At 42.5% G+C, this 21,891-nt stretch overlaps 1 protein-coding gene across 7 annotated transcripts in view; it reads left to right on the top strand.

The window, feature by feature from the left end:
- The first annotated feature begins 6,438 nt into the window (after nucleotides 1-6,438).
- Nucleotides 6,439-21,891, top strand: part of SLC4A7 (solute carrier family 4 member 7) — a 98,067-nt gene continuing 82,614 nt past the window's right edge. For 2 of the 7 annotated variants that reach the window (XM_037070741.1, XM_037070733.1), the window contains exon 1: nucleotides 6,447-6,801. In XM_037070741.1, the coding sequence (XP_036926636.1) occupies nucleotides 6,742-6,801 (60 nt within the window). In that variant the 5' untranslated portion in view covers nucleotides 6,447-6,741. Of the gene's footprint in view, nucleotides 6,802-21,891 lie in introns of all 7 variants that reach the window. The other 5 variants (XM_037070743.1, XM_037070744.1, XM_037070736.1 and 2 more) reach the window with 5 other exon arrangements.

Below are 21,891 nucleotides of genomic sequence, written 5' to 3'. Positions count from 1 at the left end.
ACTGATCTTTTACTGTTTTCATAGTTTTCCTTTTTCTAGAATGTCATGTAGTTGTGATCATACAGTAGGTTGCCTTTTCATGTTGGCCTCTTTCATGTAGCAATGTAGATTTAAGGTTTTTCCATGTCTTTTCATGGCTTGATAGCTCATTTCTTGTTAGTGCTGAATAATACTCTGTTGTCCAGATGTGTTACAGTTTCCTCGATCCCTTCTAAAGGATGTCTTGGTTGTTTCCAAGGTTTGGCAATTATAAAGCTGCTATAAACCTCCACGTGCAGGTTTGTGTGGGGGTGTAAGTTATCAGCTCTTTGGGCAAATACCAAGGAGCAAAACTGCTGCATTGTATGGTGAGACTATATTTTTGTAAGAAACTGACAAACCATATTTTGGGGAAAATTGTTTTATTTATTTATTTATTTATTATTAATTTTGAGAGAGAGAGAGAAACACTGACTTATCGTTCTGCTCATTTATGTTTTCATCGGTTGCCTCTTGTATGTGCCCTGACTGGAGATTGAACCTGCACCCTTGGCACATCGGGAGAATGCTCTAACCAACTGAGCTACTTGGAGAGGGCCCAAAATGTATTTTATTTGTTTATTTTTATTCTTGCATTGTTATTATTAATTATTGTACTATTTTCCATCCAAACAACTTTTGCCCCACCCTGCATATTTTTCCTATATTTTTTGGTTTTATTTTTAGATTTTATTTATGTATTTTTTAAATATATTTTATTGATTGTGCTATTACAGTTGTCCCATTTTTTTCTCCCCTTTATTTCCCTCTGCCCTGCCCCTGCTCCCACCAGCGTTACCCATACTTAGTTCATGTCCATGGGTCATACATATAAGTTTTTTGGCTTCTACATTTCCTATACTATTCTTAATCTCCCCCTGTCTATTTTATACCTATCATTTATGCCACTTATTCTCTGTACCCTTTCCCTCATCTCCCTCTCCTACTCCCCCACTGATAACCCTCCCTGTGATCTCCATTTCTGTGATTCTCTTTCTGTTCTAGTTGTTTGCTTAGCTTGTATTTGTTTTTGTTTTAGGTGTGGTTGTTAATAACTGTGAGTTTGCTGTCATTTTACTCTTCATATTTTTATCTTCTTTTTCTCAGATAAATCCCTTTAACATTTTATATAATAAGGGCTTGGTGATGATGAACTCCTCGAACTTGACCTTATCTGAGAAGCGCTTTATCTACCCTTCCATTCTAAACAAAAACTTTGCTGGATAGAGTAATCTTGGATATAGGCCCTTGCCTTTCATGACTTGGAATACTTCTTTCCAGTCCCTTCTTGCCTATAAGGTCTCTTTTGAGAAATCAGCTGACAGTCTGATGGGAAGTCCTTTGTAGGTTACAGTCTTTTTTTCTCTTGTTGTTTTTAAGATTCTCTTCTTATCTTTAATCTTGGCTGATGTGATTATGATGTGCCTTAGTGTTTTCCTCCTTGGGTCCAAATTCTTTGGGACTCTCTGAGCTTCCTGGCTTCCTGGAAGTCTATTTCCTTTGCCAGATTGGGGAATTTCTCTTTTATTATTTGTTCAAATAAGTTTTTCACTTGTTGCTCTTCCTCTTCTCCTTCTGGTGCCCCTATAACTCAGATGATGGAATGTTTATACATGTCCTGGAAGTTCCTAAGCCTCTCCTCATTTAAAAAAAAATGTTTCTTCCTTCTTTTCTGTTTGGTTGTTTCTTTCTTCCTTCTGGTCCCCACCATTGATTTGAGTCCCAGTTTCCTTCCCATCACTGTTGGTTCCCTCTACATTTCCTCTTATTCCACTTAGCATAGTCTTCATTTTTTTTCATCTTATTTGCGACCATATTCAACCAATTCTGTAAGCATCCTGATTACCAGTGTTTTAAATTGTGCATCTGTTAGGTTGGTTACCTCTTTGTTGCTTAGTTGTAATTTTTCTGGAGCTTCGATCTGTTCTTTCATTTGGGCCATTTTTTTTTGTCTTGGCATGCCTGTTATGTAGTAAGGGGCAGAGCCTTAGGTGTTCACCGGGGTGGGGCAACCCATATTGCTGCGTTTTGACGCTGTATATGGGGCAGAGCTCTGAGAAGGAACAATGGTGCTTGCTCTGCTCTCTGCTGGATTTCCGTCACTTCCTCTCTACCCACAATCAAATTGGGCCCTTCTGGTACTGATTCCTGTGTGGGTGTGCTTGTGTACATTCTAACATCCTGTGGGACTCTCCAGCAAACTCTCATGTGAGGTTGGGAGTTTCTCCAGCTGCTGCCTCAACCCTCACAGGTATTTTCAATCAGAGGTTTGAGGCTTTATTTCCCCTCGATGGAGCTCTGGGTTGGGTGGTTTGTCTCACTCCCCAGTTGTTCCTCCGGGTTTATCTGCACCCTAGTGTGGCACCACCCCTTCCGCAGTCTGCCACCTCGCCAGGTCCCCCAATCGCCACCTTGCCACGAGTCCTTTCCACCTGGCTGCCTGTCTCCTTCCCTCCTACCGGTCTGAATGAATGTGTCTTCTTTAACTCCTTGGTTGTTGGACTTCATACAGTTTGATTTTCTGTCAGTTCTGGTTGTTTTTTGTTTTTAAATTGTTGTCCTTTTGGTTGTGCAAGGAGGCACAGCGTGTCTACCTATGCCCCCAGCTTGGCCAGACCCACAGTGCATTTTAAAGTGGCTGTATCACCAGTAGGAAATGAGAGTTTCTGTTGCTTCAAATACTTGCCGGTGTTTGGTGTAGCCAGTGTTTCAGGTTTTGGCCATTCTAACAGATGTGTAGTGGTATCTCATTGTTTTAATCTGCATTTCTCAGATAACATGTGATGTGAAACATTTTTTTCATATGCTTCAATGACACCTGTATGTCTCCTTTGGTTTAGGTCTTTGACCCATCTTTAAAATCCATTTGTTTAATTGTTGAGTTTTATGAGTTCTATATAAATTTTGGATTATAGTCCTTTATCAGGTGTTTCATTTGCAAATATTTTCTCTCTTATAATGCTTGGTAAGTCTTGAAGGGGAAGCATCCCTGTCAAGGAAGAGGTACCCAGAGGAACAGTGGTGATGGTAATTTTACCTTGTAGGTGATCTATATTATGTACAAATAGATTTAATGTCATATGTAGCTTAATCTTAGTGATCTACAGTGACTTCTTAGTGACTCCTTTTCTCCCTCCGGGTGATTCCTTGAGTAGTAATAGCCTCTGAGCATCTGGGAGGATACTTGCCTGGGCATTTTATTGCTTCAGCAGAGACAAGTGAGTTTCTTGGATTCTGTACCTCTAGCTCAGAGCTCAGTTTCCAGTTCCACACGTATTTATCCATCTCCAGCTGGACATCAAATTTGATCTGTCCATGAACCTGGGGTCATCTTCGATCGTTCCTCTTGAGGACATCCAGTTCAACCTCTCCATCTTTGATTGTCCTCCTGCAGCTTCTGTATCCAAGGAGTCACTACATTCTGTCAGTTTTACTCCCAAAGTATCTCTAATGTCTAACTTGTAGATTCTATTTCTGTGTCATTGTGTTAGTCCAGGCTTTGTATCCCAGGGCCAGCCAATAGCAGTATTGTGTGAACCACATATGTAGTTTTAAATTTTCACATTAGAAAAAAGGTACAAAGAAATGTTAAATTTATTTTTAGTCATGTTTATTTAACCCAATGTGTCTAAAATTTTATCACTTCCACATGTCAGCATAATATGAAGAAGATTACATTCTTTTTGTGTGGGTCCAAACTTTTAAACTTGGAGTAATCTCAGTTAAAATTAGCAACATTTCAAGAATGTACTCAATAGTCACTGCATTGAGCAGGGCAGTGCGAACACATCTCCTTGCTCTTGGCATTTCTCCTTTCCATCCTGTCTTTCACACGGTTGTGTCTGTAATATAGCCACATTGCTTCCCTCCTTAATACCCTCTGATGGTGGGTCTGGAATAGCATGTAGAAAAAAGTCCAACTTCCTTACCATTCACTCATTCATTCAGTGTTTTTTTAAGTGACCATCCTGGGCCAGGAACTCCAGAATGTTCCGAGTGATGAGGCAGGTATGGTTCCTGCCCCTGAGTTCTCCTTCTAATGGGAATGCAACCTCCTTAGGAACCTGGTATATCAGGCCCTTCCCGTTGTATGAGCTTGAGTACACCCTTCTTCCACCTCACGGTTTCCCAACCAGATAATAATAATAATAAACATATAATGGATATTTCTTTTAAGTTAGGTTGTATGCTAAACACTTTATTTAATCTTTATTTGCAAGCCCATGAGAAGGGTACCATGACCCTCAATTTACAGTTTCCAAAAGGAGACTGGCCCGGTGAGGTCATTTGCCTAAAGAGCACAGAAACACTCAGCACCATGCAGTTTGCCTCCAGACTGGTGGACAGGAAGGAATGCTTTACCAGTGGACTCCCCAGCTTCTTCAGCTCTTAGTCACTGATCTTGCAGTTACCTTTTTTTCCCCCTTTCACAACATGGATAAGAGAAACTTGTTTTCTAGCATGGTCTTGCAAGCATATATTTTTAAGTCCTCGAATCTGACTACTTAGCTCTTCCGACTCTGGCAGCAAATGTCTTGGTTCCTATTTTACTCGATTACTACTTTGGCCATATCCTTAACTGTCACCTAGAATGCTCTTAGGTCGTAAAGGATGTCTGCTCCCAAAACATTCATTTAACATTTAACTGAGAGCTTACTAGGGCTAAGCATTCTTCTAGGATTGCTAGCAAGTGACAGCAAACAAAACATAGGAATTGCTGCTTGCATGGAGCTTACATTAGTGTGTGTGTACAGACAGCAAGCATAATAAAGTATAACATATGTAGACTGTTACAAGAGTATAGATGCTGTACAGAAATAGAAAGCAGAGAAACGCAATAGAGGGTGCTCTGTGTAAACTAATTTTAGTTTTATGGTAGGGGAGCTGCATCGTAAGAGTTCAGAACTCACTCTTCAATATAAATCATATTCACCTTAGAGAGTGATGAAATGAGCCAAATGATTGGCACCTAAAACAAATTTAGGAGGCTATTTAAACATTTTTCCAGTTCCTCTCTCACTCCATATTCTTTCCTTTTCATTCTTTTTTTCCAAGTTTTCTTCCCTTTATTGTTGTTCAACTTTCTTTAGTGAAGTATTAGGAAGAGCAGTTCCACTAGCTAGGATCGAAAACCAGTCATCTCTGTGAGCCTTCATCTCCTCCTCTNAGCCAAATGATTGGCACCTAAAACAAATTTAGGAGGCTATTTAAACATTTTTCCAGTTCCTCTCTCACTCCATATTCTTTCCTTTTCATTCTTTTTTTTCAAGTTTTCTTCCCTTTATTGTTGTTCAACTTTCTTTAGTGAAGTATTAGGAAGAGCAGTTCCACTAGCTAGGATCGAAAACCAGTCATCTCTGTGAGCCTTCATCTCCTCCTCTGTACAGAGGAGGTAATAAAACATACCTTGGAATATTGCGAGGATTGGAGGTGAAGCATGTTCGCAAAATGTCACAGTTGCTAATTGTAGGCCCCTTTAAATGGTAGCTATTATAATAGAAGCACATTTGCTCTTACACAAGAGAACAGTGTATGCTAGCCTTTAAGTAACTCTGGGAAATCAGAGCAAAAGGGGTCAAGGACTCAAACCAGCATCCTTAACTCGTTCTGACAAAGGCTTTATCAATATCCTATTGCAGATAAATAGGATATGCAACCGAGATCTGCTGTCATACAGTTTCTGCCTGAAGTACTGACTTAGCTCCTCACTCTGTTAAAAATAATACTTAGAACAAGCATGCTGTGTGTCAGGCACATTTATGGATTGAAATTCACCTAATTCTTCAACGGCCCTGTTTGCAGGTGCCATCAGCTCCTGTTAGTGCTGTGTGTATTTGAGAGACACATTGTGGGGAAGCCGCCGTGGTGTCTGGTCAAGGGGCGAGCCCAGAGCACACCTGGTCAGGAGTACTCCCTCTTTTCCCAGGCCCGGAGTTGAGGTTCGTGCCTACCGAACTGGGTGAAAATAACCTGCAAGAGTCCCCAAGACCCATTGGTTCTTTGTGGTTCCTGTGCTCGTCCTCCAAAAGGGTGGCATCCTTCTGCCCTCCTGCCTTTCTTTAAAGAAAGTGGTTAGGAGTCAGGGACAATGGTGACCCTCAGCCCACTTCCAAACTTCAGGGGAACTTCCGACCGGAAAAACAAGTTAGACATTTAGTTACGGTCACTTAGGATTTTATAAAGAGAGGCGGGGCCTCCAAAGGAGGTCGCAGGGGGTGTATGTGTGCGGGATACACTAGAACGAAACTCGAGAGCCGCCGATTGGCCGGGACAAACGCCCCTCCTGCTCCCTCGCGCCCCACCCCCCGAGTGGCCTCGCGGTGGGGCCTGCGGATGCGCGTTGGAGGCTGGCGGTGCCAAACTGGCAGGGGGCGTGACACGAGAGGCGGGGCGGTCTGGGCGGGACCTGGCATTACTCGCGTCACGGCTGTGGGCCCGCCCCCCGGGCTTCTACAAGGCTCCCTCCTCCTTCACCGCCTTGTCCGGCTCCTCGCTCAGTTCTCACTCCTCGTTCCACGCTGCGGCCTCGCTGCCCTGCGAGGGGCAGTCCTGCGGCCGCTGCGTGCACACGCGCGCTCCGCATCTCGCGCACCAGGCTCTCCCCACGCGTGCGCACCGGGCGCACGGACACGTTCGTTTCCTCTTGAGTCCTAGGGTCTCAGCGGTGGCGGTGGGCGAACGGCGAGGGGCAACACCGTAGCGGCCGTCGCAGGCTGGCCGGCCATGGAGGCAGATGGGGCCGGCGAGCAGATGAGACCGCTACTCACCCGGGTAACGAGCAGGGTGAGGGCGCCTCGGGTGGCGGGGCTCCTCGGCCGTGGGGGGGTGGTGCGGAGCGAGGCAGACAAAGGCGGGGGCAGCCACCTCATCCCAGCCCCGGCTCCCATCCGCCGCCCCGTGGCAGGCGCTCTTCTCCATCCCCTTTGTGTGGCCGCCCGGGGCGAGGGGGCGAAGGGGTGGGCAGCGGCTAGCCGAGGAGGCCCGGGTGGGGGTGGCCCGTGCCACGCGCATCCTCGCTACCCGTATCCTCGGCACAGCTGGGGCAGGATTCCGGCACCCCCCTCAGGGTCCGTCCTCCCTCCCTCGTCCTCCCTCGATCCCCCTGTCTCGTCCTTTAAGTCTGCAGCGCTGGTCCCTTAATTCCCGTGCGTCCTCCCTGGCCGAGGTCTCGGTTCCGGGTGTCTTGGCGGAATCCAGATCGGCCCCTCGAAAGCCCGTCTTTCTTTTCCCTTTAAGGAGGAGCTCGACTCCACCTGTCTCTAGCTCCAGGCGGTGGTGAAGGGCAGGGGTGAATCTTTCCCCTTATTTCCCGTCTCTCCACCGGTCTGCGCTGTGCTTTGTTCGGTGAGTTCTGTGGCCGCGTGGACAAGCCGCCCTCCTTCTCCGCCAAGGCTTCTCCTCGCTGCCGACTCTGTCTGGCCTGCCTCCTCCTCTTTTGGCGAAACCCGGAGCAGTGTGCTCCCGCCGCAGGCCAAGTAGAAAGAGGAAGGTGTCCGGCGTTGCTGCTGCTCCTTTCACCAGCCTGGCAAAACCGCGTTTTCCGGACAGGCTGGCTTTGGCTTCAGGGTTAGAGCCTGCAGGGGTTGGGTGGGCTTTCAAAGGTTGGGGTTCCCATTCGTGGTGCTGGACCCAAGCTCAACGAACGGACTTCCTGCTTTCATGTGGAATACATGTGTCCCCGTAGTTCTGCTGCTCGTCTTCCTCCGTAGTTCCTGTCGCAGGGCGCGTGGAGGTGTTACACATTTTCCGATTTCCAGTTCTTACTCTGTGACCAGCAAATGAGGGAAGTCGCAGTGAAAGTTTTCCAGTCCTTCCCAGCTAACAGGAAAATTGCTTTTCACGTGTTTGTGTTAAAGAGTTTTTCCCGAAGAGTACCACCCGCCCCCCTACCCCCCATCTTTTAAAAGATTATTGCAAGGCCCTTGGCAAATAGTCATTCATAATTTCAGAACGTTAATTTCTAAATTCTCAGAACGCGGAGAAAAACTGAATCTCCAGACAGTGAAGTCATTTAGCAGTGGGTTTTGAGATCATTCACAGTGATGGTGATGGAATACTGGAAACTCGTCCTAAGGAAGCTTCTGTAATTGTATGCCCCTTGAATAAAGTGTTTTGGATGTGTGTTAGCACCTCCTCTAATTTTGTGTATCAGATAGTGTTGTTTGCTCCTGAATTTATTATTTGCATGTTTTCAAGTTTGAGCTGTAAATAGCACCTGAGTTTTTATAAAGCCTTCCAAGTCATTCATTCATTCCTTGTAATAACACTTGCTTAGAACCTGTTCTGTAGTACCCTACAAGATAGAAACAGGTCGACCCTAACAGAACTCACATTAGATGAGGGAGATGAATGGCACAGGAGTCATCAAACACTGTGTCAGTGGCACGGCAGGGGAGTGCTTTGGAAGGGCTTCGTACCTCCTGAAATGCCATTGGGGAAATAAGACTTGGCTACAGTAAACATACCCATCCATAATAAAAATAAAATAACAAAGGCTATGATACAGTTAGAAATAAGGATGGGAACACAGGAAAGCTTGGTTTAAGTAGTAGAGAACACTGAAAACTGGGAAGAGAGGGACTGTTTAAATTGACAAAGTGAAATCTTTCCTCACTGATTTTTTTCCCCTTCCGGTAGATGGAAGTCATAAAAATGGAAGAGAATGCTATATACATCAGTCATAACTTCTCTAACTCAAGCCAACTGCTTAGCATAGCCACAAAAAGTAGCATAAAATTCCATAGGTATATAATTATGCAAAAATGTTTCCATAAATTTGTGGCAGTTGATATTCTGAAATTCAGTCCATACGTTTCATGATTTAGGCTCAACGATTTTTTTTCTTCCAAAATTCTGTAATTTTCATTGATCATGGTTTTGGGATAGAGGGTCTAGTCATATAAAAATGCAACTTCTCTTGGTTACAGAAATTAATAATTGTAGACCTCTCAGAATTGATTTTAACTGTCAGTCTGATTTTCTGGTATAGGTTAAATCTTGTTACAACAAAAGAACTGTGTAGAGCAGGGGTGTTAAACCCATTTCCACTGGGGACCACATCAGCCTCACGGTTGCCTTCAAAGGGCCCAAAGAATTTTAGAACTGTATAAATGCAACTACTCCTTAACTGATAAGGAGCTGAAATTACATAAGGCCCTTTGAAGGCAACCATGAGGCTGATGTGGCCCTCAGTGAAAATGAGTTTGACACCCCTGTTTAGAAGATTCACAAGTCTTAGCAAATGTTTTTTCTCTTAAGCAGTTCTCAATTTAACACAGGTCTGTTAACATTGAATTTGGGGCTGTCCCATGAATTTTGTTGTAAGATTTCATTCATTTTATGAGTATTTGTTAAGTGTCTACTAGATGCCAGGCTCCGGGATTATAGGCAGACAGGGCAGGCAGAACCCTACCTAACCTTGCCGAATTTATTTTGGCATGTGTAGGGAGCCGTGTGACAGCATTTGCATTCTTCCTAATTCCATTTGTGAGCACCAGTTAAAATATTTCCGTGAGTCTGTTCGAAATACTTTTTAAGAAAGTAGTCATTAGGATAAATGAAAGATATTAAAAACCTAGTACGAGTTTAGTGGTGCTTTGGCAAGTAGGCTTTTGGTAGGTCTGTAAATTTAAGTATCTCTGGGGATCTGTGATAGTTCCAGACATAATACGTACCCCAGGCATAATATCAGGATTTTACTTAACTTTTTGCTTGGTAGTTGGTAGTTGGTATCTCGGGGCCACAGTCCATGGAGTTGTAATAAAAGGAGAGACAGCAAATCTGTTATCTGCGCAAATGAAACTGTAGAACAATTGAGTTGGATTGAAGAATTGTTTTGTTTGGTAATTGAGACTAGGAAGTACACAGGTTTTCTTCTAAGAGGGCTTAGGGTGTGAGTATTTTGTAACACTAGACTCTTGTTACTCGAGTAGGTTCAAATTGAAAGCCAAAGTAACCTGGTGTTGGAGGAACCTGGGGCATTATTTTAGTGATATGTGGTGTGCTAACTAACCAATGCATTCTAAAACCTTGGTAGTTAGCACTTGTCAACATCCTGTAGGGGGTTGTTTTTCTTCCTCTTTCTTTTCCCTTCTGTCTCACTGTATTTTACCACAAATATGACCTTAGAAACAGCAACTGACAAAATGGGCCATTTAGCCCTGGCTGGTGTAGCTCAGTGGATTGAGTGCGGGCCTGTGAACCACACGATCGCGGTTCAGTTCCCAGTCAGGGCACATGCCTGGGTTGCAGGCCAGTTCCCAGCAGGGGACTCATGAGAGGCAACCATGCATTGATATTTCTCTCTTTCTCTCTTTCCCTTCATCTCTAAAGATAAATAAATAAAATATTTTTTTAAAAATGGGTCATTTATATTAAAAAAAAGCATACAGTTAATTCATAGGGTTAATGTTATAGATGTTAGTCGGCATGGCTTTTGATTTACTATATCACAGCTTTTATTTGGTGTGGAGTCTTGCATAGTTACTAGTTTTTATGCATACAGTATTTACAGTTTTGCGAGTAAGCGTGTATCCGTGATAAAGATCCCGTGTTCACATAGAACAATGCAGTTAGCTGCCCCTGCTTTCCTTAGCCCGCCTCTTGAATGCGAGAAGGTTTGACTCCTGTGCAAAGTAGGTAGCTATTCCAACATTCTGGTTTACAGTGGAGTTTGCCTCTGTAACAAGCAGAGCTAAACAAAGCTGTTTAGCCAACAGCTTTGTGTATTTTGTTGAGTGATACATTGTTGAACTTTACAGCATGGGGAAGGTTAGGATTATTTGGATGATAATGATGATAGACCACGAAGGAAGGGGTCTGTGGTTGGCATCCTGTTGTGACAGTGATGGACCGTGATGGCCAGCGTTGCGATCAGTAGTTTTCCAGAGGGCAGGGGGCTCCACACAGGAGTAGTGCTGGATTTCTCAGTTAGTGACTCTGCTTCCATGGGCTAGACATTTTTTAAATAAGTGCTATGAGATGAGAGTGGCCAAACACACTGTTCGGTGCTGATTAGGATAATATGATTAACGGCCTAGATTTGCATTTTCATCTGCAGCTGATATGCCAGTACAAAAAGGTTCTAGTAGGGCTGTTTTAAGCAGACTTAAAATTTCCTTTGAAGAGGATATTTTTATACATTTACTTTTTCTTGAGCTGTAGTTTGGATTTTAATAAGTCCATTTAAGCAGTTTTTTTGGATGATATTTAAGTTGGTGGTAATGTGCATTTCACATTTCATAATGAAATAGGAAAGATGCTTTACTGTGTTAAATATCCATTTCCTTCTGTCGAGAACACTGTATGGATCAATATCATTTGGTTCCTATCCTGGTCACATGTCAACCAGCATAGAATTGTCCTATCCCTGGATTCCAGGACTACATTGTTTCTTGTGGGTTTAAAAAAATTTTTTTTGTGTCAGATTGCCAGATTTGGAGAAGCTTCTGAGTTATATGTCATCTCTGATCAGGCACTTGGGAAGTGGGTATGCCTTTCAAAATGGATTCTCGTGCGCACGTTGCTGTACTGTAGAGAGGAATGTGGAATGGTTTCTCAAAGAGCACGAGAAGGAGCAAAGCTACATATAATCTTTTTTTCTCTTAATTTGCCGTTACATATCCAGGTGACCATTGAGCAAGCAGAGGTTGGGGTGCCAACTCCTAGGCAATTGAAAAGTTGTGTGTAACTTTGAATCCCCTGAAACTTACCTACTAATAGCTTCCTGTGAACTGGAAGCCTCACCGATAAACAGTCGATGACCAGATATTTTGTATCTGTATTACGTACTGTATTTGTACAATAAAGTAAGCTAGAGAGGAGAAAATGCTACTGAGAATCATAAGGATGAGAAAATACATTTACAACACAGTGTATTCATTGAAGAATACCTGCGTGTAGGTGGACTGTGTAGGCCAAACCCATGCTGCCTGGGGCCACTTGGTGCGTTTGTGTTGGGTGCACATCGTATACAGGGACAGTTTTCAGCGTAACACCATTCTGTATTCTGGAAAAAGCACTGAAAATACTTACACAGAACTCCTTAGGAATTGATGTTTTCAACAAACATAGGAAATTCATGTGTAGTGGACTCTCTCCTCCCATTGACTTCCATGGTGATATTGGAGAGGTGTTTTATTTAAAAAAAAAAGTCCTGTTAAGGAACATTTTTTTGATATGACTTTAAATTAGAAATTTCCATTCTGTTATACTTTGGCCATGGCGGGTATTATCTCCACCTAGAAAACATCTTCATAATTTTAGTACTTTCACTACTTGCCGTTGGTGGGTGGGCTTTTGTGGAGAGGAAGTGTTAGGAAACGACTCATTCGTCTGAACTAGAAGAGGCACCTTCTTTGGCAGATTTGAACTGTACCACGAGGTTTGATGGGAGGAGGCAAGGCTGGCCTTCAGCCCCCACTGGCCCTCCTCTCCGGATGCCCCTCGGTCGGTGGAGTACTGCCCCCACAAACAGATGCGGTGGCCCTGTGTGTATCGCCTTTCGATGTAATACCTCTTCTTTCCTAATCATTTTGCCTGTTCGACTGTAGTCGTGGTTGGGGATCCTCTGACCTGCGTTGAGAACTCCCGGAACTTTTCCCTTTCTCCTGTGCACTCACGTTGTCAAGTTCCAGTTTGCTGCAGAGTCGTGTTTCTAGTAGATCCTGCTGCCACGTGTGACATCGGTGGCATCCTGAAAATCCTGGACGTTAAGATTTGATATTGAACGAAATGAGTAAGAGACCTATTTTCTTAATCCTGTAGGAATTAAATTTATTTAAAATGAGGACTTGGGTAAAAATCAGATTACAACCCCTTGAAACAGTTTCCAGTTATTTAATACAGTGTACTTTGCGTGATATTGTTAATCGTTAAACACGATCCCTATGAATATTCCAAGGTACACTTCATGTTGAGTTTTTTGCTGTTTTTTCATTATCTTACCATGAAAAGTGCCCTGGGTTTCCTCTTAGTGTTTGGAATATCAGTGGTGCCATAGATAATATAGTACTGTCTATTTGAAATTGCTTTTAAAATAGATATGACCATGGTGACTGTGGATGGGTCTCAAGGGTGGATGAATCCCCAGAAACTAAAACATTTTATGCTTGTATGCATTCTTTCCAGAAGGTGGTCGAGTAACTTTACACTCAGGTCTCAAAGGGGTTTATAATTTAAAAAACAGCTAAGGAATGCCAAGTCTAAAAATTAGCTCAGCTTGGTTTTCTGCCTTTCTTAAAAAGTTCACACTCTTAAAGTAATTATTACATCCACCCCAGTATTTGCTAAAGTTTATTTTGCAGAATACAGTATCTATAGAAGGTTTTGCCAAAGAATCAGCCCTCTTGTAGCCAGATAGGTTTGGGAAATGTTACATACTGTACTTTTCGGAGATTTACAGTGTATTGAATATAATGGTAAATTACAGTGCATGGTGGTGTATGAGAAACCCTATATAAATACATTAAACTTTGATGGGGAGAGAATGCAGCCATGTGAGGTGGGAGTTTCTGATGGTTCCTACAAAATAGTAGACCCCTAATGTGTGGTATTATAAGTTTCAGAAAGCACATCCTGTGATACTGCTAATTTACTTGTTACAGTAAAAGGAGATATTTGGAAAATGTATCACTTAAGAAGATGCTTTGGAAGCAACCCGATAGGGCACGAGTTGAATAAATTATGTGATAGCCCCACAGTGGGATACTACAGGTATTAAAAAAGAATGAAGATGATCTCTTTGTAATGAAGGGGAAAGATCTCTAGGATAAATTGATTTAAAACAGCAAGGTGTGGGAACGAGGATGCTATATAGTTCTTTTTTTCCAAGGGTGGGGGAATAAGAAAGTGTATTTCTGTTTACTAGCATTCGTATAAATGTTCTGGAAAGATGAAGAACTAATGAGAATGATTGCGAGAGGGTGTGAGGGAAGAGGAATTGAGACAGGAGTGGAATATCCCTTTAGTGTGTACCTTTCTGTTCAGTTTTTGAACCATGAAAAAACATCTGTTGGGTAACATAGGATGATTGGTTTATATTGCTTTATGTTGTAGGTTAACATAGCCTGCTATTTCATGAAAGAGATATGACTTGATATATTCTAATATACTATTATGAACTACTTAACTTTCATGTTATAAAGGCACCATATAAATACCAAAGTTGTTAATACATGTTACCAGTAAAGTCACATACTACGTGTCTGAATATGATGTTGAATGCACGAGTCCTTTGGGAATTTTGAGTTCGCGTGTTGTTAATGTCCTGGTCCTTCCCTCACTGTCACTTCCTTTCTACCCAGGGATTTAGGCGGGTGAGGAGCAAACAGCAGGCAGGGTTTAGGAGGAGGCTGAGGGTGCTGTAATAAAATAAATGAAGTGCCTTAGACGGTGCTTGCTCATGCATATATAGTATATATGCTTAATTGTAGAATTTTACTTGGTGTTTTCTATACTTACCGTTGATTGAGGGTAATACATACTTTAAAAGTGATCCAGATACATTACTATTAATTACTGAGGTTAGGGTGGCACGGTTGCAGGGGCCCTTCGGTCTGGGTAGCGTTTTTCTGCTTGTGCCTCAGGAGGCACCACTCACCTTGAGCGCAGTGTGGCTGTCTGCTCCCTGAGGCGTGCACCAGGGCGGCGCTGCGGGGAGATGTCCCTGTAACTCCAGACTCCTCATGTTGTTCCGTGTGTCCCATGCAGCATGTCTGCCTCTACATTTAAAAAAAGTTAGTTGAAAAGAAGACCAAAGAAATGATTTCCAGTCTTTAGAAGCTGATATTTGGAAAAGGTAGATAACCATTTTTTTCCTCTCTTGAAAGTATTTCTGTGTTTTTATTTGGGTGTAAACTGCAGTGACGCTCTGGGACTTGACAGCCCCGTGGAGGAAATGCCAGCCTGCCGGAGGTTCTGGGGCGGTCCTCCATTCTGGGCAACAGGAGATGCGCTGTGCTTCTCACAGGGATGCGGATCGCTAATCCGGGATTCGTGGTTTTGTCTGTTGCTATGAGGCAGGTTAGTGAAGAATAGGTAAGTCAGTCATTTTTTAGAGAAAGCCTGCTTTGAGCCACGCATTCCACTAGGCATCTGTTCACTACTTATCATCCCTGCGGCATGTGAACTGATGGGCAGAGAGGTTTCCAAAACCCTCCCAGGCCATGCAGTTAGGAAGAGGCTAAGCTGAGATTTGGATCCGTGGCGCATGCCGAGGTGCTGCTCACCGGTCATCCGAAGTCTGGAGTCGTCCGTCAGAGGTCAGGGGTCCCAGCCGGTCGGCGCTGTTCGAGGTTAAGCATATCAGATAATTGTACCTAAAGATACGTGAAAGTGCAGTGTGTCTCAGATAATTAGCCGTCGTTTACTTCCCTGAGAGCTTTTATGACTATATCTTTTGTGAATTTGTGGCTAATATTACAGCAATGAAATATTTCAGTGAAATTTGCCTCTGCCTCTGGATTGCGTGAGGGCTGGCATGGAATTTTTCTGGATCGTTGTTAAATCCTCAGTTAGGTCTGCTCTAGGGTCTAACTCATAGAAAGCACTCAGCGACTCCTTGTTTAGTGAATGAATGTTAGCATAACACCACAAATTCGTAAGAATGAAGTTGAATATGCTTCTGGTTCGTTGTTTAATCAGTCAGTGAGTAAATAGTACAGCTTTTTTTTTTGTGGTTACCATTAGGACTATTACTTTGCTTAATGTAACTGCCAGCTGAAGTGAATGTTTCTTGCCGTGGTTTTACCGAGGTGGGGGTGGGGCGATATTGGACAAATCCATTGGATGGATCCTGAAGTAAGAGTACTTAACATTTTTTTAAACCCAAAATAGGATTTTAAGCCAAGTGAGTAGTAAGCACATTAAAATGAAAATTTTATGACTCTTAAGATATTTCCACATGTTATAAATACATTTCAATTGATTGTTGGAGAGCCGTGGGTATTTTACTTGGATATTGATACTTGTGTAATATTTGCTTTATGGAAATCTGTGGCTTCTAAGTATATGTCTGTAAAGGACCAATGGCACATGACTATAAAGGACCAATGGCAAAGAAATGGGTTTCAAATGCCAGATACTATGCCCGTTATTGTGTATACTGGTTTGAAATTGTGCTATTTTATTAATGCCTTAGAATTGTTACTTACATAGTAGGATTTATTTGCTCTTCTTCATCTTTTAATTTTATGATTTTGAGTGTCGTGGACTGCTTTCCTGTCTCTGAACCCCTAACCTCCTGGTCCAGGCATCAGTGTTTGTACAGGTGCTCTCGCTAGCTGGGGCCCTGACTCGGTAGAGCCCTTCAGTAATGCTCTGTACTTATTTTTGTTTTGCTTATCATTGTTCCCAGATGACCTCCTGATATGTTCAGGGAGACTTTCCTCATCCATTTTGCACAGGCCATTAGCAGTATCATCAGTAAAATGTTCTGTTATGAGCTTGTTCATATCTGGTCTCCTTTTTGTTAGGGATAAGGGATTCATTCAGACTGAAATTGGCCTTCCGTTTGGTCTCTCATTTTATTACATTGAACTGTTTTTATTCGGCAACAGGAAATTCACTAAATAACCACAAGTCCCAGGCCTCATTTTAACAACAAGATAAAATTTGGAGGTAATTTAGCCTATAGCGGGTGGTGTAATGGGAACTGTACTGGCTTGGGTTTCAGCCACACCTGAGTTCCCCTGTCCCCAGTCTGCCACCAGGCAGCTAACACCTTTGAGTCTTTTTTTTCTCATCGATAAAATTAAAATTACAGTACTTCCATGGCTCCTGCAGCATCAAGGAAAAGTATATACTGTATAATATGCTGAAGGTTTCCTTGGAAACTTGTTATTAATAATCCTGTGTTCTTACGAAGTATCTCATGTAACCAAATTCTGAGTTACTGTGCATATTTATTGAAGAAATAGATAGAAAACAGAGCGTCTTGACTATCCTGAAACCTTGGCACTGGAAAACTTCTGGGTCGCCCTGTGGGGAGGGGCCGTGCGCTCAGAAAAGCTCAGTCTTCCTCCTGTGTCTCTGCTCACACTAGACTACACTCACGACCCTTCTGACACCAGAGGTGGGGGTGTTCCCCACGCCGAGCAATTCTGGGACACCAGCTGGGTGTCCTGCAGTTCAGCTCAATTCTGACACCACCTACTAGGAGATGGTGTCAGGTCCCAAAGGTTAAGGCCTCAGTCTCCCAAGGCTACCTGCCCTTCAGGTGCCAGTTGGAAGTCCAGGTTGTTTGTTACCTGTGCTTTTGATGATCCGCTGTAAATCCCAGGTTCCCACCACCGAGTCCTTGGGTTGGGTTGATTTGCTAGAGCGTCTTACAGAACTCCGGAAAACGGTTTACCAGTGTATTCCAAAAGGATATGCTAAAGGCTAGAGATGAACATCCAGTGGGGAGAGGTGTGGAGGGTGCAGTGTGTGGGAACGGGCACAGAGCTTCGGTGCTGCTCCAGGCAGGCCACCTCCCAGCTCCTGCACGGCCTCACCGACCTGGAAGCTCTTTGAGCCCTGTGGTTTTAGAATTGTTACGGAGGCTTCGTCGGTAGGCATGGCAATCATTAACTCCATTTCCAGCCCCTCTCCCCTGTCTGGAGAATGAAAGGTAGGGCTGAAAATTCCAAGCTTCTAATTAATCAGGGCTTGGTCTTTCTGGTGACCCGCCCTCAACCAGGAGCCCACCGAGTGGCCTCATTAGAACAAAGGACACTGTTATCACTTAGGGAATTCCAAGGGATTTAGGAGCTTTGCTTGGAGCCAGGGACAGAAACCAATATTTATTTACTTACAGGATGAACTCTGACTAACCTCTGCTTATTCAGCTTTTAAAGTAGTTGTTAAATAAAATTTAGAAAGGGTTATCTCAAATATTCATTCTCTGAATCCTCTCCAGTACTTTCCCAACTGCAGGTTGTGATTTACTAAAACAATTTATTAGATTATCTCTATTTAAAAAATAGAAAGGTAACAGAGTAGACAGTGGCAGAACATGTTGCAGGTACTAAGGGCAAATACTGTTTTGTGAAACTTGTTTGTCTTACGTATACACATGTAGAAATGTAAACAGATAACATGTGTGCTGTATTTGTAGGGGTCACTTGTAAAAAAGGAAAAGGAAATCCATTTCTATAGATTAACATTTGATTACATTCTTTGGGGGATAATATACATATATGCATGTGATATATAAACTTTTTCATTTAAAAATTTAACATATCCAAGTAAGTATTTTGGTGACATGCTACATCTAAGTTCATGCTACATCAGAAAGTTTTTGCACTGGGGAATTCAGCTTCCCATTTCGTTAGCAGTAGTTTACTGGTTTCATGTGTCATGAGTGAGGTGTAAAGAGAGAGAAGAACTGCTGGTGAGTTTCCCTCTGTCCATTTCAAACTCCAGTCAGTGGTTCCAGCCTTTAGGCTCATGGGCAAAACCAAAAATGGCGATATCTGCAATTAGGAGGACTTTGTTTACTCCGTTTGACCCAGAAGTACCTGAACTATTGTAATATTCGGAGTGATTTCACTTGGAAAGGACTTGTGGAAAACTCTGCTGATAAAAATCTTTAGGAATGTGGCAGTTGAATCAGTACGCTATGACTGTTAACTGCTTTTGAGATTTTAGAAGAAGCAAGACGATAAGCATGGAATGCTTAATGACATAGAGCTATCATTCTTATGTCTTATGTGTATGTAAACAGTGGGGCAGGCTTGAAAGAAGACCAGCACTGTTTGCTGTGCAGGGGAACCCTAGAGACTTAGGTTTATTTTGGAGAGAGATCTGAAGGGGGTTCCGTTTGGCTAACCAGTTTGTGGTGCAGGACGGTGTGAGTGATTCTATTTGATAAGCTGTCATTTGAAAACATATTTGCAGCTTAAGTATCTGAAAGTGAAAAAAGCAGAATACGTTCCTGTATGACACTATTTTTTCTTTTTTTGTGTTTAATAGAAGGAAATTTAATATTAAATATTATTAGTGTTGAATATTCAAATAGATTGAAGATGTATATCTGGTATCTCTTGGGAGGGGAATTTAAGGGCAAATAGATCATTTAATATTTTTATAATATAATAGGCATGCATTATTTTTATAATAAAGATGCTTCTAAGTATCTGAAGTTATTCTTTCATAGCCACTGTCCACATAGCTCAGTGGAATGATTATCGCTACGAGAGTTAAATTGTTTTTCAGGAATTGGACAAAATGGTCCTTTTTTCTGAGACTGCCGAGTGGCTCACCGCCGTAGCACTTTAGCAGTGGCTTTAGTTATTGCGCTGCGTGTTCAGTTTTTAACTGTAAAGATGATTGCAGTGAAAATTATTTCCGTGCAACGGAGGTTTAGGCTCTCGCCGAGTTTGTGTGTTTAGGCGCGGGCATCATGTTACCAGAAGTCTTGTATGTTACCACAGCTCTAGAACTGAGTTCCTTTCAGAGTTTTTTTTTTTAAGCATAATCAGTGTGTGAGCTTCTGATGCCTGCTGGGGAGGTCCTCAATAGAACTACTGTAGGCATTCATCCCTCTTTATGTTTTGCAGTGTCATTCATGTGATTCGGTAACCGCTATTCTCCCATAATTCTGAGACCTTTGAAGCTCTCCAGTGACTTATCTCACTTTTTTTTTTTTTTTTTTTTTTTTTTTTTTTTTTTTTTTTTTTTTTTGGTCTGCTCCCTCCACTTCCCTATGCAGTTAGAATCCATGGCCCATCCCTTCGGCCTCTCTTTTTGCTTGAGGACATTCGTAATCATGTTTAGTGGTATTAAATGTGTCAGTAAATCCCCAGTTCTCAATCAGTTTCCCTCCGGAGCGGGGGTACCCAGAACTGCTGGAAAAATCCTTGCATAGCCTTGTAGATTGGTCCCCCCGTACATTCATGTTTCCCTCTGGGTCTTCAAATACAGAAGACACTCCTGTGTATTTCCAGTTATTTCTTGTTCTCTATGGTGCGTGCGTTAAACATTCTCTGCTGTCTTCAGGCTGTATCCTTTCGCCCCCTCAGCCCCAGCAAATATTGCTGCTATCTTCAGGGAGTCAGCAGAAGACACCAGAAGAGAGCTCCATCCGATGCTCTTTCCACTTGGATAGCTCAGCTGAAAGTTGACATGTCTTAAGTAGATCTCATCGAGCTTCTTCTTTCTGAATTTCTCATTGGCGAATGGCACCACTGTCTGGCTCAGGTTTGTAAGGGTGAGCGTTATCCATGAATTTTCTTTCCTTGTACTCACCACCCAAATTCAGTGGATTCAGTATTCTTTGCTCGAATCTGTTGACTTCTCTCTCTACTTCCTTTGACCCATGGTTCAGGCCTCTGTTTTCTTTTGCTTGAAATGATGCAGTACATTTCCAGGGTTACAGAAAAAATAGTATTCTGTTAAAGAAAAACTATTTAGTGACACTTGTTTAAGAATGGTAAAGCAGACTTTATTTGAGGGAGGGCATTCTGAGGGGTGTAGGGACCACTACAGTGGGAGAGAGAGACTGGACTCAACACTGACTGTAACAGGGATGGGGGGAGGGGCGGGAGGTCAGTGGATGGCAAGTTACTAAGGGAACAGCAGAGGTAAGGGGGATTCTTTCTTGTTAGACTGATTCAGCAAGAGTTGCTAAAGGCAGACTGATAGGTACCAGGGTTGAGTTAGATTAGGAGGATTAGGAATTTTCCTTAAACTGACTTCACAGGATTCTTGCTCAAACTGGATTCCACAAGGACAGGGAGGGAAGCCAAAGGTCAGTTTTGCACCTCATTCAAGTTTGGTCAAAGGAGAGTCTTTGTCACCACTTCCTGCATGTAATTCTTCACAATGTTGCCTTGCTAGAGGGAGTTTGTAGCACTGCTCACGCTCCCCTTGCTCTCTGGGTGAGTCTGATACTTGCAGGCCCTGGAGGTTCTGGTCCATTTTCCCTTCTCCATCTTTTTCTGTCCTTACTGCTCCTCCCCCTTGTTCTGCATGTCATTTCAACCATAGTCAACTGATTTGAGTGATTTGACTACACTAGACTTTTGGGCCTATTGTATCTCTACTCCTAGCACAGTGCCTGGCACATAGTAGGCACTTGATAAATAACTGTTTGATCATAAAGTGAATAAAGGAACAAATGAAAGTGCCTTGAAGTAGAAGGATAGGTATAAACATCTCTGAATTATAGAGAGATACCCATATGATTCAGTTAGTGAAAAAGACATAATTTTTTAATTTAATCGAAGAATTAGTTGTTAATGCAAAGAGTGACTTGATTAGGATTTGGTTACTATATTTTCAGTAAGATGCCATTTGTATAAAATGAAAGGAAAATCGTTTGCACCGAAGAAGCCTTTGATATAAAGGTTGGTATTAAATCTTAGAGGTCTGCGTGCTGTTTCCTAGGCTCATTCTTCCTTGTTTCCTCTGTCTCCCAGAATTCATGTGAAGGTGACTGAAATGAATATGAAATCCTTATCAGAACTGGAAAGGCAAGTGGTGGTGTAATTGACCCATGCTAGGACCAAGTTTTTTCCTTTCCTTTCACAATGTCAATATTTTAAAAGCAGATAAAAGCTGTATGTAACTTCCTTTGAACCTGTCTAGCATGGAATACTGTATTTTGTTTTTATCCCTAAGAATCTGTTGTCTACGTACAGAGTTAATAAAATTCTGCATGAAGAAAATTATATCTTCAAGGAGCTTGAAATGAGTTGGGAGATGGTACAGAAGAAATTTAATCTCACTTAAATGTAAAGTGTAGAATTAACATCCTATGTGATCATGCGGTAGGGTGGTAGTAATACCCAGTATTTAACTGAGTATATATTTTGTGCTGTGATCTTTTTAAAACTCATTACATTCATTATCTTGTTTAATTTTTACAGCTTATCAGTTGTAAGCGCTGATATT

The sequence above is a fragment of the Sturnira hondurensis genome, unplaced genomic scaffold (assembly GCF_014824575.4).
Source record: "Sturnira hondurensis isolate 20B ecotype Veracruz unplaced genomic scaffold, ASM1482457v3 Scaffold0019006, whole genome shotgun sequence".
Lineage (NCBI taxonomy): Eukaryota > Metazoa > Chordata > Mammalia > Chiroptera > Phyllostomidae > Sturnira > Sturnira hondurensis.
This window is presented reverse-complemented; position numbering and strand designations above follow the sequence as displayed.